Source organism: Ursus maritimus, unplaced genomic scaffold (genome assembly GCF_017311325.1).
Source record: "Ursus maritimus isolate PB19 unplaced genomic scaffold, ASM1731132v1 scaffold_12, whole genome shotgun sequence".
In the NCBI taxonomy this organism is placed as follows: Eukaryota; Metazoa; Chordata; class Mammalia; order Carnivora; family Ursidae; genus Ursus; species Ursus maritimus.
The window spans coordinates 43,023,611-43,048,655 of record NW_024423564.1 but is presented as its reverse complement, the minus strand read 5'-3'; the positions used below and the strand labels follow the sequence as shown (position 1 = coordinate 43,048,655).

Here is a 25,045-nt window from a genome sequence, read left to right as displayed (position 1 = left end):
TTTTGCCATAAGCTCATGTATTTTAGTCTTTATTATTCCTCTTCTAGGAGGAACTACTAAAATGAAAGATGAGTGGAGATCCTGCTTTCATTGGGATTGCGTTGTTTGGCCCAAAGGTGGAAGACAGCTTAGAGAAACACCGCATATAGGATTTATCTATTGCTCCAAAGAAGAGGCTGATAAACTATGCCCCACGGGCCAAATCTAACTCTCTGCCTGTTTTTGTAAAGTTTTTGTGCACATGGCCACACTCATTTGTTTACATATTGTCTATATCTACTTTTGTGCTATGATAGCAGAGTTGAATAGTTGCAACAGAGACCCTATGGTCTGCAAATTCTAAAATATTTACTATCCGCCATTTTACAGGAAACATTTTCTGACCCCTGTTGTAGGAACTTATAATATCCATTTTTTTTCAAGTCACGTAGCTCTGAAACTGCATACTTTTATGGAAAAATAATAAGGCTACTTTCAAGATGTCAATGCATTTACTTCAACTGGTCAGTGCCAGGTGCTATGTGAGGCCCCAGGGGACACAAAGATTCATAAGGCAGCATCCCTCCTGATAAAGAATCCACAGTCCATTTGTTGATCAGGTGAATATGCAATGTGATACAAGTTCTGCCGAGGGCGAGAGCAAATGCCTCGGGCAGCACGGAGGCCACTGTGGTTCCCACTTCCTTTCCATATGGCCATCGCCTCTATCCCAGAAGCCAAGTTTGAAGAGAGACTCTCAATGGTGTTCTATTTCACTTTCATATCTAAAAGACTGTGCTGAAAACCAATGAATGGATGAGGATACCCTAACAGAGGACATCCGCAGATTTCTCTGGCAATGATGTGAGGGGTGGACTAGGCTGGCCGGAAAACAGGAACAGGGAGCCTTCTGCAGACGTCACTGTTCCAATGAATGTAACAGGGGAATGCAGTTGTTCTTGGGCAGTGCCCAAAGAAATGGAAGGAGGCTGACCAATGAATCAGAGGTAAATAAACAAAGATAAACATGAGTGAAGTTGCAAGGGAGGAATCACCATTCATTCATTTAATAGAAATTTATTGGATGCCTAGTTCATGACAATTAGTTGAAGGCACTGGGGATGGAGACACAGTAGGACATGAGACAAACAAGTCCCTGCTGTCATGAAACTTACAGGCAGAAGAGGCCGGCCATCTTAATTTGGGCTCCTCCCAAAACAGACCATGAGACAAGCATTCAAGTGAAAATTATTTTTCTAGGATGTGATCTCAAGCACAGTGAAGGAAAGAGAAGGAAAGAAAAGTAAATAAAGGGGTACGTTAATGAGTAAGTCTGCTGTGAGCAACTAAGGCTTGATTTCATGTTGTATCCGCTGAGGGTATAGATCATATTCTCAGAAATTTCCCAACACAGAGCAAGGATGCTGGAATATTTATCCACCAGCTCTTGTCCCTCACTGATGGAGGCTCATTTGGGTGGATGGGAAGGAGAATTGGCTATCCACCCCCCCGCCAAGGACAGACACGGGAAACCATGAGCATGTATAGAAAATTCTAAAGGTGACTTCCTAAGTATATCAGGCAGATACAACATCTGGCTACATGGGTGACAAACAATGAACAAATACCCAAGAAAGTGAGATAGTGGTAAGTACTATGCAGGCAGTTAGAACAGGTTGACAGGATAAAGAGTGACTGGAAGGCTAGTTTAGGTGGGGTGGTTAGAATGATGGAAAAAAGGAAGGGCCGGGGAAACAACATTCAGCAGGGTGAAAAAGCAAGTGCAGAATGCGTAAGACAGGAAGAAGAGAGAAATAGAAGTCCTCTGTTGTGGACACAGGATAGGAGGCAGGCGAGAGTGTTACGGGATGAAGTCCCTGGTGGGTAGAGGCCAAACCACGAAGTCTTCGTGAGCCAGAACAGGGCATGAGAATGTTGTTCCACACGTGTTGGGCACTCGCTGAGGGATTTTCAGCAGGAACGTGACATGATCTGATTAACATTTTTAAACGTTCATACTGGTTACTCCTCTTCCCTTCCCCTTTCTTCCTAAATGGTTTAGTCCAAAAGCCATTAGATAGGGCTGAGCAAGGTTTTCTTCTCCATGGGATGTGGAACAAGATGTCTGAATCCAAGTGGGGTACAGAGGATGTCCATGTGGAGGGTGAGAGTGGTGGGTGGCAGCTGCCTGGCCTGAGGTGTCAGAGCTAGAGTGGGAGGAGGGGAGGTTTTCCACAAGGGTTTGGGGCTACCCAGCCACGATCTAGAGCCCAGGTATGGTAAGGAAGGCATCCACATGGGAGAGAAACCTGGTTTGGGAGGTCAGAGTCCAAGCCTGGGAAGGAAGATGTCCGTGAGAGGGGTCAGTGAAGCAGTGACCCCACATGACGTGTCAGAGCCCATGCACAGTGGGAAGGATGTTCATGCAGGGAAGTGGTGGCCACAGTGGTTCCATGCAGATTGAGAAGGGCATCGGTTACAGGAAGGTCGCTGGTGTGGGCAGTTTGGAGCATGAGGGTGGTGAAGAGGGTATAAGTGTAGCAGGCAGCCCTGTGCTAGTGACTGCCCCCCATCACATGGGGCACAGCTCAGTGCTGAGTGCTGGAGCCCAAGGTAGGTGAGGAGGCACCTGCTTGGGCAGACAGGTGGGAAGTAGCCCAGAGTGGGGTGTCAGAACACAAGAGGGGAAGAGAAGCAGCCACATGGAAGCAACACTGGAGCCCAAGGGGGGTAAAGGAAGGTGTCCACATATGTGTTGAGGGATGGGGGTGGGACAGCACCCAGAGATTTGTACATTTGGGAGCAATGATCAAACAAGTTAATATATTAAGGTTAATGGGACCAGGTTTCTCACTGTAAGAGAAGGGCATTATAAACATGGAAATGGATTCTGTGATGTTGGATTGGATTGGAGATAAAGGTATGAATGTATGATTTGAGCGTGGAGGGAGAGGTCTAAATGTACTTACCCATGTATGTATACACACGTGTGTTCTTCACCTCTGCCTGCTCAGTGAGAGCGTCTGGGAGCAGCAACACTTAAACAAAGAACACACCAAGCACCTAGATCTTGATTTCTAAATACTATTCTCCACAAAAAGGAAACAGGGTACTTCGGAGAAATGCAGATTTCAAGACTGGGACAAGGAATGCACAAAATAAGCCTGGAACATCTGGTGCCAGAAAGTAAAGAGATACTCAAAGATGAGTGTATATCAAAGGGACAGCTTAACGGGGCTCCTGCTTGCCAAATATAAGATAATTTAAGCATCAAAATAATGACAGTAATGTTATAATCCATTGAATAAAATAGTAACTTTAAATCCGTATGGATATAAATAAATGAAGGTATTGAAATTTGGTCGAGATATGGAATATTTATATAGTCTCAAAGTAACTCCCCACAAAATACTTATTAATTCTAAAAAGAGTCATTTTGTAGTAGAGAATCCTGTCAGACGCCACCTTAATCAAGTAATGGAAAGTAAGAACACAATGATGGGACAAATGAAAATGCAATGGGATACAAGGAAGAGAACATAGCATCATTTCTGTGACACTTCTCGCCAAAAATACATAATTTTAATGTAATCATTAGTAAACCTCAGATAAAACCAAATTCAAGGATATTCTGCATAATAACTGGCTTGTCATTCAAAAATGTTGAGGGTCATGAAACTCAAGTAAACACTGAGAAACTGTTTCCAATTGAAGGAAATTCAAGAAACAGAAGAACTATATGCAGTGTATGATTCTGAATCTGATCCTTTTGCTGTAAAGAACATTACTGAGATAATGGGCAAACTTGAATGGAGTTTGAGAGTAGATGAAATCAAATTATTGTATTAGGCTATATAGGAGAATGTCTTTATTTTAGAAATATACTAAGGTGTTCGGGAAATGATAGCTATCAGATTGACAACTTATTCTCAAATGGTTCAGGATTTAAAAAAAAAAAATTGTACCATTGTTGCAACCTTCCTTCATTTTGAGATTATTTCAAAATGAAAAGTTAAGGTTTTATAAATTTACTTTGACCATTTGATTTCCTAGGTCTTTGCACATGCCCCAAGTTATCCCTATCCCAGAAGTCCCCTCCCCTCAAGAGCCCTTGCTTGTCCTTCATTTCCCCCCACGCATGGAGGTTTACCTAAATGTGTCTACATTTCTATTTACCCCAACGGGTAGAGTCCATGACCATCACACTCATACTTGTGTTCCTAGCACTTAGCACAGCACCTGGCGTTGTGCTTGATAATTAACCACGGAGAGAAGGAGAGAGACAAAGTTATAGGTAGAAATTTGGAATCTTTTCTAGAGCTGAGTTAAGAAAAGCAGGTGATTTGTATGCTGGCCTGTGTTTGAATTGCAGCTGTGTGATCCTGGACAAGACTTAAGACTCCTTTTCCACACATGTAAAACAGGCTGTTAGACAGAGCGAAGATAGTCAGGTTTGTAAGGCATTAGCAGAGTCCCTGACACTTAGCAAGTAGGCAACAAATTTTTGTTTCTCTTTTCTCCTTAAAAAGAGGAATAAAAATTATCAAAGAAGACTAGAAGTTTAGAACCCCAGGTTATCTCCTGACTTCATAGTAGCCTTGATATATGAACTTGGATAAGTCATTTCACTTCCCAAGGCTTCGACTTCCTTCTTGGTAAAATGGGAGGTGGGAAAATGGAGTGAGAGGTGAGCTTTATGACCGTCATGATCCCAAGATCTCCTAGTTCTAAATTTAAAATACTTTCCCTTTTTTGGATGATAGTAAGTACAGAAGGTGAAAGATCAGAGAGATTTTTGCTGTATTTAAACGATGGCCCCCAGTTTTAGCAGTCAAGGCATGCGAAGTCCCACTCCTACTGGATTGCACAGTTCCTCATTTATACCTGCTGAAAGTATAGGTAAATTGAGAGGCGGTGGTATTGTTAGGTTACTGTTGAGCACATTAAAAATTTATGAGCCATCAAGGAACTAGCACACAGTTTCAATTCTTGCTGCATTTTTCCTTATTCATAATTCTTTTCCTAATTGCTTTTTCCCTTAAAAATGGGGGAGCGGAGACCTTGGATATTTGCCTAATGGCTCAAACAGAGCCATGACCCATTGCCAAGTCTTTCAGGCCTTTTATAGCCTGGGGACATTTGCCATTGAAAGAAAACTGATGGGTTTGATTTTCCTGAAAGAGATATTTTGCACTGACCTCTGGCCCCATTAAATACTTTGGCCATTGCCCATTCTCTGTAATGGGAGCAATAAATTTGATTTAATTTAGGACGTTATCAAGTAGGGAATATTGACAAAGACAAAATAATGTTCTGAAAACAGCCAGGATGAAATCATGAATAAATAAATACGTTGAACTTAGCTGATAAATTAACAAATGCTTATTCATAAGAGTCTGACTGGACTATTTCAAAGTTAGGCCAAAGGTGATCCCATTTCTAATAGAAATGTCGTCTTTCTCTTTCGGCCAGAGAAAAGGTGGACTACATAGACATTGCAAAGCATAGGAAGGCATTTGTGACAGATCTGTTTTAAATAAATCTATTTGTTTTCAGCTAAATGCCAAAAGGAACAGCCAGATGAGTCTAGCAGCCTTTTCTATGGCAAAGCATTTATTTTCCTTGTGTAAACACCTTTATTAGGGATCGCAGCAGGCTGTTTCTTTACCTTTTCTTTCTATTATTCCCTTAGATAAGTGTCAAAGAACTGAAATTCTGGTTAGATGTTACCCGTATGTGTTTCATTTTGAGTGAGACAAATTACTTTTAACTCGGATACATTCCTCTTGAGGAAGGGGATAAAGGTGCATATGCCATTGATCCCCTTGCTAATGTTCTTTCATAAGTAACATCATTATGACAGATGGCAAAAGAAGTCCTAACAAACCACAAAGCATATTTGCAAAGCTGCGAGGCCTTGGATGGTGTTGCCTTTGCAAAGTCCAAATGACTAAATCTTCTAGGTTACCCGTAGCCTGAGGGCATCTTTAGCGGCATAAAAACTAATTGGACCAACTTGAATGGAAGAAAATTGTGCCTGAAGTCTTTAATCACACTAGTAACCTAATGGTTTTCTGTTCAGTGTAGCCAGGGCAGTGTTTAGGAGGATGAATCCATGCACGCAGCTTAGACAGCCCTGCACAAGATCAGAGAGTTGTGGGGAGGCATAAGCATCTCATTTAGAAAGTTTAGCATGTATGTCTCAAGTTTTGGCACAGGGACAAGTAAGCCATTGTTGCAAAGGGGAAAGTAATGATTTTTTAAAAGATGTAACTAAGCAAGACATGAGAAAGCTGATTCTGGTTTCTCTATGATGATGAAAGGTACTTCTCTATGCAGAATGTAGTGTTCGTCTTTATATGCAAAGAGTCCAAAACTCTGTAACTCAGGACTAATTCGGGAGCTCCCCAAATGGTACCAGACCAGCAGTTTGACATGTGCTGCTATTAAATGTAGTGTGCTTTACAAGAAAGAGCATGGACTGGAAGTCTGAAGACCTTTTGTTCAAGTTCTTGCTAGCTCTGGGAGTTACTGCAGGTTATTCAAACTTTGAGCCTGATAGAGGACGGAGGTCAAATTAATGCCTTCCCAGATACCTCTTGGGGGGTTTATAAAAATGCCCTAAGCTAATCAGTATAAAAGTATGTGCCAACTATAAAGCCCTCTACAAATATAAGAAATCATTATTATATCATTATGGTAGAACTTAATGTTCTGTGTCTCTTTGTTCTTACTTAGTTGTTTTCATTTCACTCTTGCTTTCAAAGTCATATAGGCTCTATTCATTTGCTGTAATTCACCAAATCAAAGTCCCCGGCTCTGTGAAAACCACACTCGGAAGACTGTGATAAAAATGGTTTCCTTTGGACTGGATGCCCACCTGATGTCTTCTTTGGAATGTAATTCAGTCAGAAGCAATTATGGCACTAGCAGATATTCTGAGAATTCATGAAATCCCACAGCCAAAACCATGATTCATTGCTCCAATACCAAAAGCATTTGGCAGGCTGTAGTTTGGAAGCCACGATCCTGGCTGCTTTTGAGGCTCTAAATGGGGCCATTTGAACTCGTTGTGGCCCTGCCTGCTCCCACCACTCTGGAGAGAAGGCACCAGAGTCCCCTGGACTCTCTTTAGACAGTATTTTTCTTACTTCCTCACAGGCCTTGCTTAACAATATACCTTTCTGGATTAAGAGATGACAGAGTGTTTTGGAGTTTTTCTCCACCTCTCAGGCATTGCAACATGAATATGCTACAAATTTGTCTTCTATAAAAACTTTTGTGAAGCAGCTCAGGATTTTTTAGTACCAGCCTTACACAACCTGTCATTCAAATCCTTAATGATGGGTTTATGTGAAAGCGGTTTCTCCACACTTTTCCTTTGCTTCGTCTTAGATGGCAGTGTGGTTCTTCCTTTGAAATAGACCACAAAAAGAGATGGTTCCTTCAGGCAAATATCACAGTTCGGTGACTATCTAAAATGAAATGTATGTAGACAAAAGGCTGCAAACACCACCTCGAGTAGCAGCAGTAATGGGTAGCCAGGTATGCTGCGGCATGTATGTGGAAATCAGGCGTTTGGTCCTGGCCAAATGGCAGACGCTTCAGATAAGGAAGATAAAAATCTTCTGCCTCGGTGAGAAATGTAATCTCACTCAGCCTTTCCAACACATGAAAACCAGTTTCACAAAGGCTGCATGGTTCACGAATCCCTTCCAAAGAATCATAGAACATAAGAAATGGTGGGACGTGGAATGTCACATCATTTGGACCCCTCTATAGCCCCCACAGCCATGGGGTACTCCAGCCATACCTTGAAAACTCGCAGGGATGGGATGGGACAGTATCCCCTTCTAGAACAACTCTGTCTATTTGGGGATAAGTCTAACTTCAGGAAATGTGGTATTTTCTTTATTTTCTTTGAACAATTCCCAGTGCCTAAGGCTCAGCTTTTACCGTGTAGAGAATGTCACCTACCTGAGTCATACCAGTTCTTCACTTATTCAACCAGTGACAATTCAATCTAGCCACTTGTCATTTGGCACAGATCTCCCCTTCTTTCATCCAAGCAATCAGGAGAAACTCTGTCCAGTATCTGCAGGAATCCAAATCTATGTTCTTGCCTATGGATTTGCCCTTTAAATTTATCCTCAACAAAAAGAAATAAAGCAAACCTAACATCATGGTTTTTTTTTTTCTTACTGAACCCATGGTAGCTTCTAGTAATCAGTGCTTTTTTTTTTTTTAAGTGTACAGAAAAACTCTGTTTTAATATTTCTTTCTGGAGTTTTGCCAAGTGTGTACATTAACCCACTAGTTTATAGACTCCGCCTTCCTCCTACTCTGAAGAATTGAAGCTATATTTGGGTATATATCATCTAGCACTTTCCGCCCTTTTCCTTGCTCTTCTGTAATCTTACGTACCTATTGATTTACTTCTCTTCGGATAATACTTTTTGCTTAATGCGCTTGTCGTGAACGTTGTTATCTCTGCCTTCCTTTCAGCCAACATAGCCTCCTAGTTTAGAATGTTCTTGTCTTTGTTCAGGGTGCATAAGCCCATTCACAGACCACGTGACTGACTATAAACAGGCTAGCTCGTTCCCACAAACCAGGCACACACAAAAATACAGATTGCATATTTTGGATATGAGTATGAACTGGCCGAATTAGCCAACAATCGACTAGGTAATCTATACCCGTAAAGCTTGGATTGAAAAGCAGGAAATATTTTCTTGAATTTCAGTTCTGCTCTTCATTTTGGATAAATTATTTATTCCCTGGTGCACCTTTGTAAGAGACAATGGCTGATGATCGTGTTTATCTTTACATATACATCACAAAGCTAATTTGAACTATTTAGCCTAAAACGACTGAAACCTTTTTTGGTGCTTAAATAAGATGTATCGATATAGCGGGGTAGTGTGCCAAAACTAACATAAAGATTCTGTTATTCTCTTTAAAGGAGAAGATGTCATTACATTCCCGTTAAACATCCGCATGAAATTACCTGTATAATATTCTGTATCGTTCATAGACAGGCCTATATATGATATATAGCATCCTCTTAGCATAAAGAAGGCTACCTAGTTGACTAGTAATATTGAAACACTGCAAAACTGCGTGCTTTTCTTACCTGCCATTAGTTCACATTTACTTTCACTGAATTCGTGGGGCAGCGGCATCCCTGGACATGCCGATTTTCACTGACCACAGCTTCAGCAAACACCGGTCCTGCTGGTGTGTCCCTTAAACTCTGGGCTTCTGTGAAACTCCTGCTGNAGGCTGGAAGCACATGGGTTGAGGACAACCAGTTCCATTGATCAGGGTCTGGTTTCTTCGGCTTTGTTTGACCTGGGCGTGCCCAGCCTCCATCTGTCTGTCATCCTAGATCAGTGTCCAGAGCCAGCCCATGTGGTGTCTCTTGGGCAGGAAGGTTAAGTCCCCTGGCATGAGTTGTATTCAGCAACTGAATAAATAAGACAGCTTGGAGATGGGCTTTTATTCATAGGAAACCAGATAGCCTTTTTGATGATAAAATATTTATTCCCTATTATCTTGTTGTTGCCAAGACTACTATGGACAGCACATTTCTTAAAAGGAGCTAGAGTGCCAAAGAGGCTTTAGTAGATAAATTTTAGGGTATCAGTAGGTACAATTTATTTTGAAAAATATCTTGAATGACATTCTATTGCCCAGAACTGAGTGTGGTTTGCTGCTTAATGTTGATTGAGATAATACCATGTCCCACTTTAAGTTGATACTTTTTCTTCTTTTTAATCATTGCTTTCCTCTAAGAAAGAACTTCACTTTATCCCTTAAGAAAGTGAAGCCAAACATGTAGTCATTTTAAGGCAGCTAAGTAAATTAAGCAGCGTGAATTTATATTAGAGTTTAAAAAATCTAACTTGTTCAAATGAATATTTTGTAATAACTTTATTTTGCACACTTTAATTATTTTAACTATTTACAAAGTACCAGCTAAGCCCCGTGGGAGATCCAAAGAAGTCAGACAAGGTCTCTGACCTCCAGGAATATTCTGTTTAGTGTGGTTCACTAGATGCGAATACAGATGGTGCTACACCAAGGCCGACTCTGATCAGCGCTGTGGTGGAAGTATGAAGTACTAGAAGGGCTATGAAATGCTGGGGGCGGGGGGGTTCCAAGAAGACTCCGAGGAAATGTTGCCTTTGAGTTGGACCTTGACAAATAATAAAAGTAGGTGACATTTATTGAGTGCTTCCTAAATGCTAGCACTTTTCAAAGTATTTTAAACTTATTCATTCTTTAGTTCTTGTGATTAACCTTATAAGCCAAGTTTTGTTATAGTTCACATTTTACAGTTGCATAAATTGACCTGGACACAGGAGAGACCACAGATCACAATTCACTGACAGATGTGATTCGATATTAGGGTGAGGGCTTCCAGGACTTCAGGTTTTGAGCCTGGAGAGGTAAAAAGGAAGCAACCCCATTAACCAGTATGGCAAAAGAGTAGAAGCTGGATGAAGAGAAGGGCCAATGAGGGCCAGGAACCAGGAAAAAATTCCCATTTGAATAGCGGATAAGCACACAGGCTTTGGAATCTAAAAGCCTTGGGTTTGAACCATAGATGAACCGATTACCAAACCTGTGTGACAAGTTACTGAACTGCTCCAGCCTCAATTTTCTTACTTGTAAAATGACAGAAATGATCTGGTAATGATAAAGATTAAGGGAGATGAGAGAGGTAAATGCTTACTGCGTAGGGATCATGCAATAAACATTATCATCACCATCTCTTACAATTATCATTATAATAACAGCAATATAATAATACAGTATCTCTTGGCATGTGGTTTCTTGATATTGATTATTACTAAGATAATGTTCTGGTTATTAGTTCCTTTTAAGTAAGGCTTACAATGATAATAACTCAGGTTTTAGATTCAACACCCCTCTTTATTACATTTAATCAGCAAAACAAACAGGAAATTACTTATGTACTTTTCCCATTTTACAGATAAATAAACTGAGGCTGAAAACGGGTGGCAGGCCCTTTGTAGCCTCCCTGGAAGAGCCAGGACTCACACCCAGATCTGATTTACTCCAAATAATTCTGAACTCTTTCCCAACTAGTCACTTGTAGCATTAAAAACACCTTTGTATCACTTTGTCAGTTTTCTGGGATCTCTGCCGAGTGAATAAACTGTGTTTTATAAAAATGTTGTTAGCAAACCACCACCATGGTTTTCACAGTCTGAAATCGTGTGTCTCTTGGAATTTTCCAGTGCTGGACAGGGTTCCCCTCAAGGCCTGTCTCTGGAGGAGATGAAGAGAGGTCTCCAGTTCTCACCCGTTGACAAATATGGTAAGTATGTAGATTCTTCAGATTGATTGAGGGACCTGCCCCTAAGAAGGTGATATTTATTTGATAACAAGGGAGAAAAGATTCTGTTTTACATCATAACAAGACATGACAGATGCTTTAAAAATATTATATTATGAAAGTACAAACGTTGATCTTGAAAGTCTTATATAACTCTGCATTTACCTTTGAGTTTAATAACGTGTGTGTGCATGAGTGTGTACTTGTACAAGTATATCAGTGTGTGTACACGTGGACGAAGATAGAACTCTCCTCATGAAAAGAGGCACCTTCGTCTTGTGATATTCCAAACACCTTGTTGCCACCTTCCTGGGTTCACTGCCTCTAAGCCCCACATCGCAGGTATGTCGGGAGGAGAAAAACAAGAGAGGAGTTCCCACAGTTACATCATATGCTGGGGAGCTCTTCCCCTTTCGCAAGTAGTACCCAAGTGTAAAACGTAAACCCAGCCATCCCCTCACAAAGCTAGAGAGGAGGTGAAGGTATCATTGGTATCCATGTTGCACAGGACTACTGTAGAAGGAATAGAATAAAGCTCTTTGAAAGAGTTAACACAGTTCTGTGCAGGCCCCTGGAAGCCAGAGGATGGGTAATCGCCCCTATCACCAGCTGCCATATTAATGTGCGAGGCCTGTAATGTCCTTTTTCCAACCTCTAAGCCTGAGAGGCTCTATATTTAATTGGAATTTTAGCACAATGGGCTCATTTATTCATGGAACTTTCCTTGACAATATGGAGGACTGAAAAAAAATGTACGTCAGTTAAAGAGATCAGATTTATTACAAGAACTGAGTTTGGGGAAGAATAGATTGGCTGATGTGTTCCCGGTTCTCTGATTTAGATGGCAATAGACCCTGGAAGCCCTCAGTTTCGGGATCCTCACCAATGCACCTCGTTTGCCGAGTATTATTACCTAAGGCATTAGAAAGCCTTTAAAAAATAAGAAAAAAAAAACTGTTCTGGATAGATGCAGACAAACTACTTGGGAACATTAAAGAAAGGAAACTGTGCTCTGACTCCCAGGACGTGTCTAGAATGCAGCCGAGTGCTTTGTATCATCAGCTTTACAACATAATTGGCCAGTCTAGTAACGGGAAAATGTGCTCTAAGTGTCACATCATCACATTTTTTTATAGAGATAATATCATTTTTTTCAAACCTTTACAGATGTGACCACACAACCACAAAATATAGGGCACCCTTTGAAATGTGTGCTTTGACCAGAAGTCTTTCCTTTCATGGTGGAGGAAGCATTTCAAGACGGAGCGTTTGGCTAACGATCTGTTTCTTAAAGGAGTAAGACTTTGAGCAGATTTCCTCAAGATGAAGACAGAAGGGATGCAGAAATACAGAAGTTGGGTTTTCCCCTGCATGTGTGCACCAGGGTGGAAGAAAACGTTAGGGAGGGTGTTCGGACGGAGTGAGAGCCCCAACAGACAAAGGAGATAGATTTAGCGCCCCCCCCCCCCCCAGGAACGTGGCGCGGTTCCCGAAGGAACCTTTAATTGCCCTCCGTTCTCATCGCATAAGCCAGTTGTGGTAAAACAGCTACTTTGGGACGTGTCTCTTCCTCTCCGCGCCCAAAGAGCAGGGCTAGAGAATGAAGATAAAATTACACACGTAGCAATCTCTCTGTACTTGAGACCTTTCACCCTAAAGTAACCAAACAGAACGTGCAGGCATGGTTCAGTGTTTTCCTAAAGCCTGTGGTCAGATTTCACTTGGGTCCCTCTTCCGCGGAGCTCTGGCGATGATGCCTCGGTGAAAACTGTCAGCACCCACTCCCCGCCCACTCTGCCGCCCAGCCCCTAGGGACAGCCACCGCGCTAGAGGGACGAGCACTCCCGGTGAGGTTTCCCCGGAGGCCTGCGGGGAGGGGGCGTGGAGAGCCTCGGGCATGTGGTACAGTAGGGGGTTGATGACAGGAGGGAAAGGATCACGAGCTTATTAACGGCATCTGCGCCCGCAATGCAGGTGCAGTTTCAGGCTGGACAAGAGGAAGTATTTTGCTTTAGGATGTAGATTTTGCGTAAGTCCACCCAAAGTTAGGATTCAGCGGTGTGTCCTGATCCCGCCTGCCCTCCTCTCAGCGTGCCCCCCAGCACACCCTGGTCCTCTCTGCCCGGGGCCAGCCCCCCGCTGGAGGTCAGCCGCAGCCCCGGCGTCTCCGTCAGGAGCGTGTGTGTGCAGCCTGACGGACTTTGACAGACACCCTTCCGATGAAAATAAATAAGCCTATCCAGTGCATCTTGCTAGATGCCTTGATGAAAATGGGGATGGCGGAGCTGGTTCTGAAAACCCAGCTCTCACAGGGCAGCAGAAGCCGCGATAGCTGTTGACAAATGTGCCCATTTTCAGAGGCGCGGTGAACGACCGGCTTCGTCCCTTGCAGTGGGAGAGGCCCCGCTTCCCCGCACGCGCCCCGTGTTCTCCAGGACAGCGGCCTGACCCCGAGCCCCTAGTTGCCTGTTCTCTGGACACAGCGGGGGCTGTCGCTACAGTGAGCATCAAATGCCACCGGGCTTTGGACCTAAGCTTTGATGTCCACTTAGAAACCAGGCGCTTAGGGAGGAAAAAGAAAGCAAGACCTAACCAGAGGCAACCTGCTGTAGAGAGTGGCTCTTCCTTTTGCTCTATGCTTAGCTCCACCTTCGTTTTATCGCCGCCATTTCACTTCACACTCAGTGTCACACACTGTACGGACGGTCTGACCTGTGTCACCTTATGAACTTATGTTCCTATTTACAGATGAAGACACTGAGGCTTAAAAAGGTTAAGTGGGCAAAAATCACAGAACCAGTAAGTAGTGGAGCCAGGGTTTAAAGCCAGATTGGCCTGACATGAAAGGCCACGCTTCTAGCCATCACAATACACCACCTTCTTGAAATGACCCCTTCTGGACTCCGGACATGGCCAGCTTGGGTCCCAATCACACACCCATCATTTGTGTTCCTGTGGTCTCGGCTCTCTGTTTGCATTTTCAATTTTGCCTTTGTTGTACAACTGCTTGCCACCAACTTCTGCCCAGACTCGTGCCCAGGGCCCAGGAGAAGCTGCCTGACAGCTCTCTGGTGCACTGGGTGAGGCTGGTTGAGAAAGAATGGCCAGAGGGACCGTGAGGCTGATAAGTAACAGCTGAACTTCTATTCCGATGCAGGCTACGTGTCTGATCCCATGAGCCCGATGCATTTTCATTCTTGCCCGAATAGTGGCAGCTTTGAGGACAGCGGCTGACAGCGTTCCACGGATACCTAAGGAGACTTTTCCCCCAAACTGACAGCAACAATTCCAACCGTAGCAGGCTTACTTCCAATTACAATATTTTACCCTCTAAGGTCTCCTTAAATTGGCTTGTTTATTCTGGTCCTGTTTAATTCCCTACCACAAGTTGGGCTTTGGATTTGTGGCTAAGGAGTGAAATGCAAAAGAACCAAGACAGAATGTATTTAAAGAATTGGTTTGAATTTTGTAACTGAAAGAACAAATTTATATCGTTACTTGGAGATGGGGCCTAAGTCTGTGGTGGGCACTTAACAATTGTTATGTTTTCCTAGGCTGAACTATCTAGACTTGTGTTTGAGAACTGTGGGTTTGATTTTTTAGAATATTGTTCATTTTCTTATGTTTTTACATTACCTCTGGTGTCCAGCTCTGTGATTAAAGATTCTTTGTTGGCACACAAAATGGGTTCAGAAGTGTATTTCATTCCAGCAGGAGGTCTTCTGAGTATACCTCCTTTAAGACATATTGGTAACGACCTTCAGATCAAGACGCTTGCAAAATATTGCACTTATTTAGCCTCCTTTCTAGATCATACCAAGTGCTCTGTGCTTTGTTTGGACAACTTGCTGCCGTCAGCACCAAGGTGTCATACATGCTCTGGGTATAGGTATGACACTGGCCTGCAAATGCAAACCTGCTGTTCATACCAGAGTCTGGCACAGAGCACTGGAAGAATATATGAGGTCCAGTGGCCTTCAAAAAAATGAGAAATCTGGGGGTGCCTGGCTGGCTCAGTCAGTAAAGCCTGTCACTCTTGATCTTAGGGTTGTGAGTTCAAGACCCATGTCAGGGATAGAGTTTACTTAAAAAGAGAGGGAGAGAGAGAAAATTCTGCTCTTCGAGCTCATTCCAACCAGGAAGACAGGAATACGTCCACCAAACAAAATAGTTCTGCCATTGAAAGGCAGACTTGGAAAAAAAACAAAAACAAAAAACAGGAAACCATGTAAATTCAGTATGATGATTACTGCTTTTAATCTCAGTAAGAGAAAAAAAAATTAGTAAAGGAAGATGCGGTAGCCTCCAAACCAAGGTTTCTAGATCTCAGCACTGTTGAGGTATTGGAGGGAATTCTCTTTGTGGGCGCTGTCCTGTGCACAGTGGGATGTTTAACTGCTTCCTGGCCTCTACTCCCACATGCCAGTAACAGCTCCCAGAAAAAGTCTCCAGACATTTCTAAATGTGCCCGGGGGGACAAAACTGCCCCAGGTTGAGAACCATTGCTCTAAACCCTGAGAGGACAACTGGGGCTTGAAGAGCGATGAAAGGAATATAGAGCCTGGCTTTGACTGTATTTGGGCAAATCTGCTTTTTTCTCCTGAGTAGTGTGGCCTCATATACAAATGGAACTAAATGGGAAAAGTGCTGATTGTTCCTTTCATGTCTGTGGTGAGCTCCTCCATCCTCCCCTCTCTCCTCCTACTGATTAGAAATTATGTATCTTGAGGGCAGTTTCTACCAGAACAGCAACCTCACCTCTAAAACCCTTCCATGCCTTTTCTTATGACCTGTGGTTGCGACGTCGCAGTCCTCTGAACAGCTTAGGGAGAGCCCGGGGCCGGTAGAGGTTACAGGCACGATCCTCCCACTTCGAGTCACTCTGTTTTAGCCCCCAGCCTCTTCACTTCCCCACCAAATTATTCTGGAGTCATAGGTGCTCTTGCTAAGGGTCTTTCTAATAAGCAGGACCAAGGAGCCTGAAGTGGCCATGGAAGCATAAAGCCTTCTGGTAAGGCACCGGCTAAAGAGCACCGGCCTCTGCGGCTCTGCCTCCAGTCTCTGTTCTGGCTGCTTCAGGGACTGAGCCAGCACCTAGCCAGCATCAGGCCTTAATCCTTCTATGAGCTAGGTTGAAAGGAATACCTTAGAAAGTTAAAAAAAATTAAAAATGAGTAAGTAAGTAAATAATCACTTTTAACTAAAAGATTCACAGTAGGTGTGGTGCCGATTGTATGTATAATCAGGACAGTGCTGGGGTGAACCAAGCATCCTCCCAGGTTCCCACGGAATGGAGGTCCCACCCAGAGGGAGGACAGTTTGCTTCTGAAATACCCCTTTTAGAGGGGGATTTTCTAGAACACATGGTGTGAAGCTCCCTTCCTTTGTTCCCTTTAATTACCTACCTCCTCTCTCCACAACGTATCTCCTTAGGTTACGGCTTCCCTCTGGCTCTTGTCAAGGATCTGCAAATAATGAGACTAATGTGTCTTGATTCCTGAGAAGGGGAACCTTTTCACAGATGCCAACCCGTAGCTCACAAACCCTTTTCATTATTGCACCTTTAATGGGGCCCAAGGATCATCTTAGAGCTTGTCTTGAGATTATGAGGTTTTGTGTGTGTGCGTATGTGTCTTTCCTCCTTGCTGAAAAAAGTCTCACTAATTGCTTTCTTTTTCTGCTGGTAAAAATGAACTTCTGTGATCATGTTTTTGCATGCTTAGCACATTAAATTTTTTTTCGATGTGCATGCAGCACTGAGCTCTCTTCGAAGATGTTCAATTAGCTATAATTGTAAGCCAAATTACAGCAGCACCAGGAGAGAGTTATTCCAACAGAGTGATTATTTGGGTTAAATTATTTCCAAAGCTGACATTTCCCTGGGAAAGAGGGAAAAAATGGGTGCTGGTGGTAGGAGAAAAGGCTAGTACTAGATAATCTATCTGAAATGAAAGACCTGATTTCTTTCTCTGTCTCTCTTGTTCCCTGTCTTTACTTAGTTTCCTTTCCTTTTTCCTCCCTCCCTCCCTCCCTTCCTTCCTCCCTACTCCCTCCCTCCCTTCCTTCCTTTCTTCTCACCCTTAAACAATAACCACTGGCTTTGGAGTCCCGCAGACCTTCTACAGTAATTGTGTGACCTTTGGCAAGTCACTTAACCTATCTGAGCTCCAGTTTATTATCTGTAAGAGGGTAATAATAGCATTTCTCTTAAAGAGTTACAATAAGAATTACAAATACTGTAAAGTTCATTGTACAGTTCCTGGCACACAATAGCAGATATTGTTGTAAATGTTGTTGTTGTTTACTGTTACTGTTATATCACCACGCAGCCAAAGAGCTGTGCTACAACAGGAGGGCATGAGAAGGATGGAGATTTTTTCTCTCATGGGAAAATAACCATCAGTGTCCCCACAACCCCGCCGTTGCGAACAGTGAGCTCCTGAGCTTACACTTCTGAGGCAGTGTGAGCCAAGATCCAGCAACCGTAGGATTGTCTCATTTGGTGATGTCTTCTTTATACCTGAAATCAAATCAGAAGAGAAATCAAATCCTTTAAATCAAATATAAGAACCAAGAAGCATTCCCCAACGAGGGGGATGCTGAGTAAAAATCGCAAGAAAACACATGTATTGAGCAGCTATTATGTGGCAGGAACTGCTTTAGATGATTTTAAATGCAATTATGTCACTTAGTTCTGCAAATAATATTGGAAAGGGAGAATTGTTTTTTCTTGCTCGCTCAAGTGGATAGTGAATCTAAGCTAGTATCAAATGGAACCAGGATTCAAAACTAGGTCCGCCTTGCACCAGCATCCGTGATCTGCTCACTACACTCTACTGCCTCTATAGCCAACGTTCGCGATCCAGAACCGTGGTAGAAGCTAACAGATCTGCAGTTCTGCCGTCCTGAGGAAAATTTGGAATTAGCCCAGGAGAAGTTGCAGGGACCAGAAAAACAAACCTTTCCTGATTGCTGCGGCTCATTATTGCAAAGTAAAACCAAAAATATAATCATCATCATTTTCTCTGTTTTAATTATGGAAAAGAAGGGGCTGGAATAATCTCAAGGCTCAAAAAATACACATTGTTATTTTCTAGGCAGAATGAACCAGAAATGATTGACAGAAGCAAGACTCTCACCGTGATAAGCAGGAACAAAAAAGTTATGAGGGCAAAGCACAGCAATTAGGGAAGCCAAGGAGTTTCACATTTTCCTCTCCTCATTAGCACACTGCCATTACCAGCAGGATCTGAATGCCTTATTCCTTCCTAGTTTGTGGTGCGTGCAGTTACTCAAGCGCGCGGACCGAAGAGCTCCCCCGATCAGTTCCCGTCCATATTTCAAGAGCCACGAGGGCAAAGAGGAGCCATGTGACATCGGCAATCCCTTCCCCAGGATCAGCTGAAGGCTCGGCGGCCACAATAACAGACCGTGGTCCGAGACTGTCAGCTCAATTAGCAGCGTATGCAACACATGATGGAGAAGCAAAGTCCCTCTCCCTCCTTGGACATCCTACCTTTTATGAGGCTAACTAGAAATAAAAAGAGCAGGGGTTGCACATTTCTCCTCAGGCCAGAGATCCAAGGCAGCACAGCAGCGACCTGGTGGCAGGGTGCTAATTAAATTAGGCTTCTTGAATTAAAACACTGCCACGAGTGCCAAGCCCTGCTGATGAGGACACGTCTCCAAAGCACTCTCAGTCGAGCTTTATGTTTAATTAGTGAGATAAAAAGAATATTATCTCAAATATCTGTCTTTTAAGCAATGGGCTCATATGCAGAAGAAAGGTATCTTCGCCATCTTTAAGAAAGGTTTTGAAGCTCACTAATTTCACTAACCTCCATCTCTTCTTTTATCTCAACTAATCAGTAAAGGGTAAGATTCCAGCAAGACCATGAAATGCAATAAAAATAATTTGAATGCTGGTTTGCCCTTCAGTTTTCTACTCTCATAATAATTGATGGTCTGCTTAACACCACTTCAAAAATTAATCCACAGTGAAGAATACCATGTTCTTCTTTCAGGTTTTTTTTTGGTTTTTGTTTTTTTTTTTCCCTTTCCCGAAACTCAAATTAGTCTCAGGGAAAAAAATCGATGTCAAGACTGAGGATAATTTGAAGTAATCAGAATAGAGATGAATGGGATGCTAGCCGACGTATGTTTATCCTACACCAAGCAGGAGACTGTAGGAAACAGAATCGCATCAAACAGTTCTTAAGCATCGGCCCATGTCAGGAGTCCTAGAGGGTTTATGAAAATACAGATTTCTGGGTCTCAGTCCCAGGGTTTTAGAATCGGGAGCTTTGGAGTAGGGCCCAAGAATCTGCATTTCCCACAAGCTCCCAGGAGGTGCCGATGCTGCTGGACCCGGGACGACGCTGCGAGAGGCACGGGCTGAGTGGGTCAGGGTGTGAGATTTAGAGTCAGACTTGGGTGAAGTTCTGTTTTTCCCCCCTCATGATGGGACTTCTCATGGGCAAGTCACTTCGTCTCTCTGATCCTCAGATGCCCCGCCTGTACAGCAGAGAGAGCGATTCTTACCTCCCGGAGAAGGTGAACAATGCATGGAAAGCACATATCCCCGTGCCAGGCACAGCATAAATGTCCCGTAACAACTGTCCGTGCCTGATGCAACATGACTGAGCGAGGAATCAAACAAGCACCAAGGCTAATCATTTATTTCCCGGATTCTAATGAAAGGATCTTGGCTGAGAAAATTTAAGTGTTCGTAAGACAGCCCTAAGTTCCGGGCAAGCAATTGAGACTAGGTAACAAAAAGAAAGCAAGAATAACACAAAAGGCACAACGTGGATAAAATTATAACCAGATTTGCGATGCAGTTAAATTCAACATAAACAATTATGCGTGTCTCCGAGGACCAAGTCTTAGACACCTCTTGAGTGTCGTTTCATATATTCTTGGCCTCACCTACACCACTTGCCAGTGAGTCACCCACCATTGTGACAACCCCCGCCTTGTGGGCAACCTGACCGCGCCTGGCATCCTGGCCGGCCGGGAGGCTCCCTACTGCCCCGCGCCTCCCAGATCACTGCTACGAAGCTCCCTTATCGCTTGAGGAGAGATGCCTCTGGTTCTCTAGGTCTTTGCACCTCAACCTGGCTATTAACTAACACCTGTGCACCTGTGAAGGAAACCTCTGACCAAGGGGAGATCAGAGCTGGGAAATACATTCTTCTCCTTTCTCCACCACAATCCCTTGTCCTGACGCACAGTCATTCTTAATGCTTGAGAACACAATTTGGTGAGACTGGCAATCAGTCGTCCTTGGCACCGAACAGCAGCCCGCTCAATACCACACTGTAGGGTTGGCTCTCCCTCCTTTCCTCCACCTTCCTCCCACTTGCCTCCGTCCTGCTTCCAGGGAGTGCGCTACTGAAGTAAGCAGCCCGTGAGCTTTTGCTCAGGGTCTGCTTTCTGGTAAAACCAAACTACGATTGATAGACAGTATGCAAATGATCTGAATTTTGACCATTAGTTCCTCCTTAGTAAGGAGTGGTTTATAGAAGAAGGAATAGGTGGTTGAAGAATAATTCAATTAGGATAAGAATGAACTCACACATGACTGAGGTTCAGGAGACCTCCAGGCTAAGATCACCATTTTAGCCTTGTTTCTTCCAGCACCTTTTGAGTATCCTGTTGTCCCTGCTGTTAAAAGACAAAGTGAGGCATGTTAAAAATGTTAAGAGTTTTTTTTTTTTGAGCAAAAATCTAGTCCAATAGGGCAGCACCGAACAAGAAGCGGCTGAGAGCACTCCACCGACAGGAAATGGGAGCAAGACTTTTATAGAAAAGATGGAAGCAAAGCGAGGACATTATTTGATTGGCTACAGCTTAACCAGTTGCCTTATTTGGAAAAGCTTTGTTGGCTGTTTGTGATTGGTTGTTCCTAGGTTTTGATTTCTTAACCTCGAGACAATGGTAGGCTTAGGCTTTGGTTTGCTTCCTAAGGTGCTGAGAACCTTGTCAGGCTCATGGCCTCCTTTTCTAAATAGCCTAACACCGTTTTCACTCTGTTTCAGTCTGAACATGTGAGACGTTGTACTGAGCACGACTGTCTTTGACCAGGCCCTTTGGAAGTACCCCTACCACCAGCAGAAATAGTACCCATACCCGGTGTTTCCAATCCTTGCTCTAGATTTCTGTAAGCTGATCTTTTTCCTCTTCCGTTTTGATTCTTGTTATTTCTCTCATTCCACCAACCTGCTTACTCATTTTCCTACTTTATTAGTATGTTCCCATGTAGCCATCTCATCATTGCTAGTCTTTATTTTACTCCCTGGTGTTCAGTGTCTCTCCGCAAGTCGGAAATGACTTTTTACCTGCCTTTCAGGAAGGTCTATCATTTGCATAAAAATGACTGGCTTCCCGGCGTTGCCAGGAGAGCACTAACCAACCCCCAAACAAATTCCATCTCTATGGTGCTTCTCATTCTTTCAGTGTAAGCATTCCTCACCCCCAGGGAGGTCTGAGGAATGAAATGCTTTTTTATTGCTTTTGCTTGTAACTTCTCAACGCTTGTTAAATATGAGCTTTACGTACCTTTTAGTACCAGTCCCAAAAGACTAAGGGAGCGTTTGTATAATAGAGCCCCGCCTACTACAGTGTAGCTCCTCCTTAGTTTCAGTAATTGCCTGCTCTTCCTTCCCGCCAGGCTTCTTCACGCAGAGAACAAGGAAACTGAATTAATTCATTAAAAAGGACTGGCTGGATTGGAAAGGCACGGAGTTAAAGGTAGAGAAGAGGATGAAAAGCAATAATGTATCGACCCGAGATTGTTAGTCTACTGCTCTGCAGAACCCCAAATCTGTAAGAGTTTTTTGGCATCCATAAACCTTCCACCTTCTAGAATACAAAGTCAGTGCATTTGGGGGGCAAGTTCAACTGGTCGAATCTATGCAAAGCAAGCATATTTTTTAAAAATTCTAATAATTAAAATAATTGGCTAGCTAAGAAAAGACTGTCATAGTTAATTGGTCTCCACTAAGGAAACATTAGGCTTTAGGGAAAATGCATGTTTAATAGAAGATAAGTTATTAATACAAATGGAAATTCTGCAAAACGTAAAATAGTGAGTGTTGAGAATGTTCAAGTTGCTTGCTAAAGCTAAATTCGTTTGTTCCTTTCTCCCACCCTATCCATTAAGCTGTTAATTGATTTAAAATATTAATACAGCTCAAGAATCACAGAGAGACACCTCCTTATTTGCAATTTTCCTATCCAATGTCTTACTACTGTATCAAAAGTGATTCCGCATACTATAAGCCTACACCACAATTCGCCAGAACCACAACAAACAGGAGTGTTTACAAGTGTTTACAAATGTTGTTTATGTTCTTAGCCTGGTTAAAAACAGGTCCTTCTTTACCCTCTTATAATTTTAAACAATTTACCTTAAAAGGCATGTTTCCTCTTTTCTTATAGACTCCATGAAGTTCATTTTTCCCACGGTGCTAATATATGCTCTTTATTTGTAAACATGGCATTAATAACTACCAACATAACGTTTGAAGGGAGCCATTAGTTGGGTCCCCAAGAAGATGACTGGTTTTCTACACCCTCGTCCAGGGGCTTGTCACCCTGCAAGGCCATTCGGGGATCTCACAGCAGGCAAATGATGTTTGTTATTCCGAGGTAGGGCTCTGGCCCACGATGCCTTTGGAGAACTAGGATAAACCTTGAGTGTGCCACAAAGAGTCCCTTTTCCCCACTGTCAGAGATGGCAAACATCTTCCTTCACATCCCCTTGCCTCTAGGCCTTACTCTAGTTTCCAGTCTGCTATATTTTTGTTTAACTTTTTATTTTAGATACTGATCAATTCACAGGAATTTGTGAAAATCGAGTACAGGGAGGTCCTGTGTATTCTTCACCTAGCTTCCTCCAGTGGAACATCTTAGACTTAACTAGAGGACAATATCAAAACCCAGAAATCGACGTTGGCCTTCTCCCCTTTTTGTAGGGGCCTGTTACTCACTTCTAAATAGAAAGAGGCTAGAGCCCTTATTCTACCAGCTTCAGTGGACAAGTTACAAGAGAGTGAAAACAATTGAAAAATGAAGTACTCAGAAGACAGAATATGTAAATCGTTTGCTTTTCTAAAGTTTCATACAACCTAGTTTTTTCCATGACCCCTGTATGAACTCTTTCTTGGAGTTGAAATATGGGAAGAAATACCACCAACAAGAGCATTACAATTTTAAATGCCAATAACAAGAACACTGCAATTCTAAAATCTCTTTCCAACCGTTTTAAGACAGTTGTGTTAAACCATCATTTAAGAAGCTTTAGTTGTTGAAAAGTTTAGTCTCAATTGCTGGTAATTTCATAGTCAATCCAAACCTTATTTGGGGGAACTTACGCCTATGAATATTTGAAAAAAATATTCGTATTTATTAAGCATCTTTACTCTTACTTTGTAATTAAATGACGTAATTATTTTGAAGACTCAATGCCTAAAGAGCTTTCCAGCTACAATACACGTAGATCCTGCATAAAACTTAATTTGGGGGGGCACCTGGGTGGCTCAGTTGGTTAAAACGTCTGCCTTCAGCTCAGGTCGTGATCCTGGGGTCCTGGGATTGAGCCCCACATTGCCTGCTTCTCCCTATCCCTTTGCCTGCTACTCTCTCTCTCTCTCTCTGTCAAATGAATAAAATCTTTTAAAAAAAAAAAAACCTAATTTTTTATTTTATTGCTGAACTTGCAAGGAATAAGGAAAGTCTTTTCTAAAAAGTAGACTAGGGGCACCTGGGTGGCTCAGTCAGTTAAGCATCTACCTTCGGCTTAGGTCATGATTCCAGTGTCCTAGGATTGAGCCCCTCATCGGGCTCCCTGCTGGGCGGGGAGCCTGTTTCTCCCTCTCCCTCTGCCGCTCTCTCTCATACTCTGTCTCGCTCTGTCAAATAAATAAAATCTTTAAAAAAAATAAAAAGTGAGATAAAACCACCAGTGATCTGGGTAAGCACAAGGGAAGAGCAAGGTTGCCCTGAGAGCAACGGAATATTAGAAATGAAATTGGAGATTAAGCCTCCAGCCCACACGAGGGGAAGATTTATTAAAGACTGGCACATTAAACTGAATCCTGAGAGAATTATTCACAAATTCAGATTAACCCAATTTCGCAAACAAATAGAAACAGGCCAGTATGAATGAAAGTCAGCAGAAATAACAATCTATAGATCCAGACTGCCAGGGATGCCAGATGTTAGGAGACTCTATTTCAGAGTAGAAAATAACTACATATAAAATACTTAAATTTTAAAAACAAAATGACACGAAGTAGGAAAACTTTAGCAAGCAGCATGGGATCATCAAAAATGAACAGGTAGATTTGGATTAAAGACTAAATACAACATTAGGACATGACAAAATTGTTGAAAGCACAAGTTCAGTGATGCATTAAGCAGAAGATTAGACAGATAAAAGAGAATTGGCAGTTAGCTCTGAAGAAATGACACAGAATGCCACACTTAGGAACGGAAAAGTTGAAAAATGTCAGAGCTTTTTGCTCATCTGTAAAATAGGAATTAAAATACCTGCCCTGTTTTCTTCCGTTTGCCACTAGATTCTGTTTCACGAGAACAACGCAAGGTCTGTGTGGTCATGACCTGTACGTGCAAACTATTACATACCAACAAGGTATAATCCAGACGCCGTCTGGCCCTCCCCATCTCTTTCCC

At 42.7% G+C, this 25,045-nt stretch overlaps 1 protein-coding gene across 1 annotated transcript in view; it reads left to right on the top strand.

Annotated features, from left to right (window-relative positions):
• TNNI3K (TNNI3 interacting kinase) overlaps positions 1–15,014 on the top strand; it is a 277,662-nt gene extending 262,648 nt beyond the window's left edge. The window contains exons 24-25 of the mRNA XM_040627127.1: positions 11,250–11,329; positions 14,505–15,014. Coding sequence (XP_040483061.1) covers positions 11,250–11,329; positions 14,505–14,581 — 157 coding nt within the window. The 3' untranslated portion in view covers positions 14,582–15,014. The remainder of the gene's footprint in view (positions 1–11,249; positions 11,330–14,504) is intronic.
• The last annotated feature ends 10,031 nt before the right edge of the window (positions 15,015–25,045 follow it).